General features: G+C 36.1%; 1 protein-coding gene, 1 long non-coding RNA gene and 1 pseudogene across 2 annotated transcripts; all 3 read left to right on the top strand.

The window, feature by feature from the left end:
• The first annotated feature begins 302 nt into the window (after window positions 1-302).
• On the top strand, window positions 303-2,601 carry LOC122138169 (annotated as a pseudogene).
• Window positions 2,602-4,004: 1,403 nt separating this feature from the next.
• On the top strand, window positions 4,005-6,866 carry LOC109107079 (C-C motif chemokine 28-like). Its single transcript, XM_019120349.2, has 3 exons — window positions 4,005-4,125; window positions 6,455-6,575; window positions 6,649-6,866. Exons 1-3 carry the CDS (start codon window positions 4,014-4,016, stop codon window positions 6,740-6,742), a joined length of 327 nt encoding a protein of 108 aa, XP_018975894.2. The 5' UTR covers window positions 4,005-4,013; the 3' UTR covers window positions 6,743-6,866.
• A 417-nt stretch (window positions 6,867-7,283) lies between these two features.
• On the top strand, window positions 7,284-8,357 carry LOC122138205. The gene is made up of 2 exons (XR_006155375.1): window positions 7,284-7,908; window positions 8,028-8,357. It is a non-coding gene; the product is annotated as an uncharacterized LOC122138205 (long non-coding RNA).
• The last annotated feature ends 583 nt before the right edge of the window (window positions 8,358-8,940 follow it).

The raw sequence follows: 8,940 nt of genomic DNA, 5'->3' as shown, positions 1-8,940 counted from the left end.
ACATAATCTTTACTTAATATCCTAATGATTTTTGGCATAAAAGAGAAATGTATAATTGTGACCCATACAATGTATTGTTGTCTATTGCTACAAATATACCCCAGAGACTTAAGACTGCTTCTGTGCTGCAGGGACACGTATAGAAATATTAAACAAAAAATCATTAAAAAGAGAAAATGGAAGATCTAAAACTTATTAGTAATGAGACTGGAGCAGCGGTGGATGAGGAGGAGCTCTTCTGGTGCTGATGCTGCAGCTCTATATAAGCGTCTGAGAGCAGCAGAGCATCAGTGTGTGTCGAGATGTCCGACTCTCTGCTGGCCCGCGTGTGTTCTCTGTCTGCTGGCGCTCTCTGCGCTCTCATCCGCCTGCTACATCCAGAACTGCCCTCGAGGAGGCAAGAGATCCCAGCCAGAGCCCGTCAGACAGGTACAGACCAGCATCTTCATCATCAGCTTCATCAGTGATACTGTGGACATTAACTGCAGCTTTTTAAGTAGTTCGACAGAATTCAGAATGCCTTTCATTTCAAGTCCATCTGCTTAACATTCAGACTATTTTGCAGTGAAATGTTTTATTTAAATGAGTTGAAATATTCACATATTCAAAACTATAGCATGCACTATTAGCAGCAAAATATTTATCAATATTTCAACAATTACACTTTCAGTTTCATTTTCAACTTTTCACTGTTGTATTTACTATGTAGGTACTAAAGTAACTTTATTACTTAAAAAAATAAATAAACTGAAATAGAATAAATAATAAAAAACGCATTTTATTTAAAACATTTTATTTCGGCTAGTTGCACAGGGAACATTTCTAATATATATTTAGTTTAACATGATGCATTAAAATAATTAAATTTTAAATAAAATTTATAAAAACTATATTACATGTAAAAAAATATTAAATAATAAAAAAACACAAATGAAAAACTAATTCTATATATATATATATATTGAGCTGTCAGGCGTACCAGATTCAATTTTTAATCTAATTATATTAACATGATATTTTCTATTAATTAATTATCGCAATTAATTGCATAATAAATTTGACTGTGAAAAATACCCCAAAAAATATTATTTTTTAAGCTAGTTTTGTGTTGTAACTGAGAACTCGTCTCAAGTAGACATAACAAATTGTGCAGCACTTAGAAAAAAATTTATTAGACACAAAAAAAAAATTATAAAACATAAAAACATAAACTACAAAACACAAAAGAATAAAATTTTGAGAAACATCTCAGTATTTTTGTTCAGGCAGTGAAAGATTTTTGATCAGGTTGCAGTGGGAAAGGCATGTTAACCAAACCCCAGCTTTGTTACCACAGTCTTCAAAATAAATAAAGTAAGCCATTCATTTTTTTGAAGCCCTTTCAGGTGAACTATCCTGTTAATGTTTTTATTATTATATTATTAGTAATAATATATATATATATATATAATATATATATATATATATATATATATATTATATAATATATTATATCTTATTTTTTTTTTTAAACGGCTCTCTTTTTTTTTTTTAATGATACTCTAAATAAGAAACTAAATCTGCCAGCAGGTGGCGGTCTTTATGAGTCATTCATTCATTCATTCAATCGTTCGATTCATTCAGGAATCAAGTAAACGGCTCTCTTTATGAACGGGCTTTGAATCATTGATTCACGAGATTCATTCAAAACGCGGATTCATTCAGAAACTAAACACCACTGTGTTGCTCAGAGATGCACAACAGTTCTGCTGTGGCTTTAAAGGTAATATGTTCTCTGCAAAATTGAGCAAAAAAAAACAACAACAAAATATTGTGTTTAAGATATAACATAATATCAACTTTTATTTACTTAACTGTTGTATAAAATCACATTTAAACTCGTTATATTGAGAACAAACAGCACTCGTTTAATACTGCTCTCGCTGCTCGTATGATATCGCTTATCATATCATGATATAAATATGAGATGAAAATACATAAAGGGGCATTTTTGCACCAATATCTTGAATTTTAGGGCATAACTGCATTTATGGTCAACTGTTTGTATGTGTGTAGTGTCCGGCGTGTGGTCCGGGGAATCAGGGCCGTTGTCTGGGCCCCAGTATCTGCTGCGGGGCCGGTCTGGGTTGTCTGCTCGGGTCTCCAGAGACGCTGAGCTGCATGGATGAGAATCTGCAGCCGGGCCCCTGTGAGACGGGCGGGGTGTCCTGCGGGGCCCGGGGCCGATGCGCGGCTCCAGGTGTCTGCTGCGACTCTGGTGAGCAAAACATCCCATCATGTGACATTACACACAAACTACATCTCCTTTAACGCCCAAGTTCTGAACATCTCGCTATGAAAGGTATTTGTGCCTAATGCATGTTCTCTGTTTTCCAGAGAGCTGTGTTCTGGATCCAGATTGCTCTGAAGACGTGGGATCTCATCAGACTGAAGATGGCGTGGCTCTGAAGGGTGTTTCTGGAGAAATGCTGCTGCGTTTGCTCAATCTGGCCACTCGGAGACAAAGACCCTTCTGATCCTATCATTCATTCACACACACACACACACACACACACACACACACACACACACACACACACACACACACACAACCACACACCACACACGTGTTGCTCAGTGCTGTGTAAATACTGTATGTAGTAAAACGTACGTGAAAGTCAGTCTTTTGGGCTCGTTTGTTATTTCAAAGGCTTTGGTTTGAGTTTATTGCTCCAGAAGCCACATGACCCGTTTCAGCCTTTGTGTGATGATTAATACAGAGATTTTCTGAGAGTTATTACCCAATTAACATATTATCTCCAGCCCAAAGCAGCCTGTGGCCTTTCTGGTAGCTCCTGCAGATCAGGTTTGAAACCCTTTTATTAAAGATGAATTAAGCATACACGGTATGATTTAATCACTGTAAAACCTGGAAAACAAAGGCATTCAGATGATTTACCACAGATGTCAGAAAAACAGAGAAAGGAGTTGCATACAAAAGAAAAGGAAAGTGACAGAAGCACATGATAGAATTAAAGCCAAACACGTGCCACATGTTTCATTTTGACAAGATATTATTTTGGTCCGTTGCACACAACAATAGCAATAATAAAAATAATAATGATGATAATAATATTAATAATAATAATAATAATGGTGCTGATTATAAATGTTACTACAGACCAAAAAAAATTTAATAATAATAATAAAAAATATATTTTTACATTTTTAAAATATAATATTTTTTATTATATCATATTATATTATATATTGTTATAGTTCTTGTATATTAATTTAAAATAGGTGGAATATATATACTATATAATATTTGTATTTTATATTCAAATATTTTTAAATTATAGATTAATAAAATATAAAAACTGGTGGTGTGAAAAAAACTGCACGTAAATTTCACACAAATATTGTTTTAATATTAATAGTTAACATTTTTCAAGAGTCTTTGTTTTATATATATCATATATATATATATATTATATATATATATATATATATATATTATATAAATTCTGACTTTTTTCTCAGAATTGCAAGCAAAAAAAAGTCAGAATTGTGAGAGAGAAAAGTTCATTTTTTATTTTTATTTCATGGCAGAAATTAAATTCAGAAACTCAGTTAAACCATATATAATATATCAGTTCATTGATCCCTATAGAAGACTCACTCTTCTGTGGCAAAGCCATTTTTTGAACTGCATATGATTTTCATATTCTAGTAAGTGGGATCTCTAGTTAGGTCGAGGATGAAACTCCTGTAACAATATCAAGAAAGTAAAACAGACAAGCTTGAACATCCAATATAATTACAGAACACACCCAGTGGCACGCATCCGACTGTAAAGAACAGCACAAATCAACACACACCTGACATTCACCTGGATGAGGCGCTGCGGGGAATATTTCTGCTATAAAAGAGATTTCATAACCGATTCGTGAAAGTGTTTTTTTTTTTTTTTTTTTTGTGTAATTGCTGATGAGTCCGGGCAGGCAGGGCGGTGAGGGCGGAACGGGCTTTAAATGAGCTCTTCTCTATTCATTCACACTCAATGCTGTTCAACCATGGAGCTCAAAACAAAGTCTGTGCTGCTGCTCATCTGCGTCACCATCATCATCCTCACCAGCACTGAAGGTCAGAATCAGCTAAATCTCACATGAGGATCATGTTTACCATTTTATGTTGTTGATGCAAATTGCAAAATGTAATATTGACTTTTATTAAATGTGTAGGTTAGTGCAATTTTGGGTTATGCATTTGCTGCTTTTACCTAAAGTCAGTCGCATTTATTTTTATAATGCTTCATACAATACAGATTCTGTTCTTTAATAGCTCTAAAAACACAAGTATTGTTATTCGGATCAATTCAGTTCAGATTACATCAATGCAATGTGCACATTTGGATTAAAGAGTGCGACCAGTGCTTAATTTGTAAATGTATAATTGTCGGATCCAAAAATTTTTTTTCCCGGAACATTCCATGACGTCACTAAACGGTGATGCCACAAATATAAGAGAACATCGTTCCCAAGTTTTTGCATTAATCTAACTAAGCAGAGCTTCAAACCCTGGGCCAAAAATATGTTGTTTTTTCATAAAAATAAAATTCAGTCATATAGGCAAAAATATGCGAAAAATACCTGACTTAAATAAATAACAGTTTTAATTAAACGCGCATCCTTGCTTTATTTTACAAAATCCCAAATGTTCTGTTGTTATTTAAAGTGTGCAAAAATAAAAGTAAACACTTTGTGCTTTCGAATTATGTCTTACTCTCATCTGTATGACCAAAAATGATGTATTTTATGTTTCAGCTGTTCTCAAACTTGACATCGCTCTCTGTTCATTATCAAAATACAATACAGTCAACCAAAAATATAAAAGCTTGCACTGGTCAATTTAAATGGTCCGAGCTATAACTGGTCCACTTTGTATGCCAAGCACATTTTTTTGCTCATGTAAAGAGGATATTTCTGTCTACATACGAACGCGCGTGAAGTACAAAGCCTCTACATTATAAATAATAGTTTAATTCAAATATATTAGGATTTGTGTATTAGGATATATATCATTCTTTTTCTGTTCTGAATAGCGTTACATTTATATGATTTGTTTTGGAGTGAGCCATAGCCTACTGACGTATAGACATTATAAAAGCCTGTGAGAACATTAAACAATACAATAATAAAATTAATTTGGTGTTCTTGTAGGTTATTACACTGTCTTCAAACGTTATGCTACTTAAAAAACAATAAACAGTAAGCACCAGTCAATGAGAGCGAGTTTGAACTGAAGAAAGCTGACTGGTCACGGTACATATAACCTCCAAATACATAAACCTGCGTTCACTCACACACACACACACACACACACACACACACACACACACACACACACACACACACACTGTCACGATCTAACGCCGGATCCTTAAAAACAATTACCGGAACGCAAAAATCCTAAAATCTGACTTTTTCCGGAACACGATCCGGCTCAAATTAAGCACTGCTTGCAACACTTTTTATCTCAATTCTGAGGTGTTGTTTTTTCTCAAACTCAGAATTGCAAGCAAAGAAAAAAAAAATGGAACTGTGAATTAAAAAGTTACCTTTTTCTTACCTTTTTATTCATGGCAGAATAGAATATAAATAAAATAAAATAGAAGAAATAAAAAACATATTGCAAACTCAGTCATAACTGCAAGAGATAAACTTTTTTTCTCATAATTCTGTTTATATCCTGCAAATGTGCATTAAATTCCAGCAGTCCTGCTGAGTTTATATCTCATAACTTATATAATAAATAATTTATATTAAAGTTTATAAAAAAAATAAATAAATAAAGGAAATTGCAACTTTTTGACTCACAATTACAACTTTTTTCCTCAAAACTATGAGAAAATAAATCAGAATTTTTGAAACAAATTTTTTTTTTTTTTTTTTGCATGCCAGAAACAAGTTTCCATGTGTTCCAGTCATTTTGACTCCGAGAGGATTTTTGATTGATGGTACGCTTCATTGATTTGAGCTCATGCTCCTCAGTTTTTGAGAATGATCTCAACTCAATCATTTTTAGAAAGCATAAAGAGAGATTTAGTAGCATAGAAGAAATTTTTAAAGGGCCAGTCATTTTTAACCAGAAATGACAGATTAGCACAAAGTAAAGCTCATGCATTCCCTGGAATTGGAACCCATTCTACAGCAGTATGATCCTGTCAGTCATGTGTTTGATTGCCAGAGACCCACATACCTATAAAGCAGCTTGAATAGATGGTGAGTCAATGTGGACAGCAGAGACATTGTCATGACACGCACCACTCTGCTTTATGGGAACATCAAGCATGCCCTCTATATAAATGAAAACTTGTCTGTCTCTGTCCTTCTTTCCATCCTACAGGAAGTGTTTGCTTTTGTTAGGAGGAGATTTAACATTCATTCAATGGCAAATGTTGCTTTTGTTCCAGTGGATGCCATTGCCAGTTGTTGTCTGAGAGTTTCAAAGCACATCCGTCGGGACGATCTCCGTTTGGTCTCCAAATATGAGATCCAGCATAAATCTGGTGTCTGTGAAATCGATGCAGTGATGTGAGTGTTTAACACACAAACATACACAAATCAGTCCTGTGCTCCTGCATTAACTGTGTTTACTGCTCTACAGATTACACATCAGAAAGAAACTGATCTGTGCTGATCTCAGAGTCTTGAAGCACTTGAAGAAACTCAAGAAGAATAACAAACCCAAACGGGCTTAAGCGAAGAATAAACATCATCATCTGTCTTATAATGCATGAATCTATCTGCAGTTTCAGTACTTGTTGGATTGCATGTTTTAAAAGTCCTTTTTAACATTTTTTTTTTTTACTACAATATACTGTATATAAGTCGTGGGAAGTCGTGGCCTAATGGTTAGAGAGTCGGACTCCCAATCGAAGGGTTGTGAGTTCGAGTCTCGGGCCGGCAGGAATTGTGGGTGGGGGGAGTGAATGTACAGCGCTCTCTCCACCCTCAATACACGACTTAGGTGCCCTTGAGCAAAGCACTGAACCCCAACTGCTCCCCGGGCGCCGCAGCATAAATGGCTGCCCACTGCTCCGGGTGTGTGTTCACAGTGTGTGTGTGTTCACGGTGTGTGTGCACTTTGGATGGGTGAAATGCAGAGCACGAATTCCGAGTATGGGTCACCATACAGTAACAGTCAATTACGGCATTAATACACTCTATCTTTGTATGCTCTGCTTTTTAATACAATAAAATGCCTTTTTCCAGTTTTGGCTCTATGTTGGTTGATTTTTCACATGAACCCAAACAAATAAAATGTATGATGTAAAAGAAGTAATATGAATTAGCAAATGCTTTAAAATAAATGTTTTGTTTTTATTTTGATTAGAGCATTAGATGTTTATATTCTGAACACTTTTCAGATACTATATTCAAGTCTTATTTTCACACACTGGTCTGCTTTGGCCAGAGATTTCGAGCGAGACACCAGGGGCCCGTTTCAATAAGAAGGTTCAACCAACTCTGAGATAAAACTTGAACACTGAGTTGACTTACTCTGAGTTTTCGGGTTCAGAGCAGCTGAATTGTGTAAGTTCAGTCAACTCTGAGAAGGTTGACTCTGAGTTTAGCGCGTGCACCACGACTATGAAAAGCCATGATGATCAATGGAGCTCCAATATTATGATTCACCATGGCAACAGCTCCCGCCAAAAAGACGTCTGCATACTTCAGACTCAATACAAGTTTAATTCTTATCACTGCTATAATATCACAAGTGAAAACTGGCAGAATGGTAGGTTATTGAACTTATAGGCTATTCATTTTCATGGTATCTCTTGATAATAATTTTATGAGACGGGCGGGGTGTCCTGCGGGGCCCGGGGCCGATGCGTGGCTCCAGGTGTCTGCTGCGACTCTGGTGAGCAAAACATCCCATCATGTAACATTACATACAAACTACATCTCCTTTAACGCTAAAGTTCTGAACATCTCGCTATGAAAAGTATTTGTGCCTAATGCATTTTCTCTGTTTTCCAGAGAGCTGTGTTCTGGATCCAGATTGCTCTGAAGACGTGGGATCTCATCAGACTGAAGACGGCGTGGCTCTGAAGGGTGTTTCTGGAGAAATGCTGCTGCGTTTGCTCAATCTGGCCACTCGGAGACAAAGACCCTTCTGATCCCATCATTCATTCACTCACACACACACACACACACACACACACACACACACACACACACACACACACACACACACACACACACACACACACACACACACACACACACACACACACACACACACACACACACACACGTGTTGCTCAGTGCTGTGTAAATACTGTATGTAGTAAACGTACGTGAAAGTCAGTCTTTTGGGCTCGTTTGTTATTTCAAAGGCTTTGGTTTGAGTTTATTGCTCCAGAAGCCACATGACCCGTTTCAGCCTTTGTGTGATGATAATACAGAGATTTCTGAGAGTTATTACCCAATTAACATATAATCTCCAGCCCAAAGCAGCCTGTGGCCTTTCTGGTAGCTCCTCCAGATCCTCCAACTGTATTTCTGAGTCTGACAGATCCTGCAGATCAGGTTTGAAACCGCTTTTATTAAAGATGAATTAAGCATACATGGTATTTAGCTTCATGCTTTAATCCAGTGGTTCTCAGACTTTTTTGGTCAAAAAAATTTAAACCTATAAAAAAAAAAAAAAAAAAAAAAAAAAAAAAAACCGGGGTCTGTGCGACTTAATTTATGTCTCTTCTCTTCCCTTTCACAATCCGATCCACATCCCATTCTAAGTTACGTCCTTTGGCTGTTTACTGAGTTATTTATTTTCTTATTCTGCTGATGGCCGCCCTGCAATACTCGTGCGCCCCCTCTGGCCCCGAACTCGTTTACACTCTAGGTCTTGATGCCCAATTCTGATTTATTGCCTATATCCGATTTTTCT

Source organism: Cyprinus carpio, chromosome B8 (assembly GCF_018340385.1).
Source record: "Cyprinus carpio isolate SPL01 chromosome B8, ASM1834038v1, whole genome shotgun sequence".
Lineage (NCBI taxonomy): Eukaryota > Metazoa > Chordata > Actinopteri > Cypriniformes > Cyprinidae > Cyprinus > Cyprinus carpio.
Note: the sequence above shows the minus strand (reverse complement) of the source record. Positions and strands in the feature narration are given on the sequence as shown.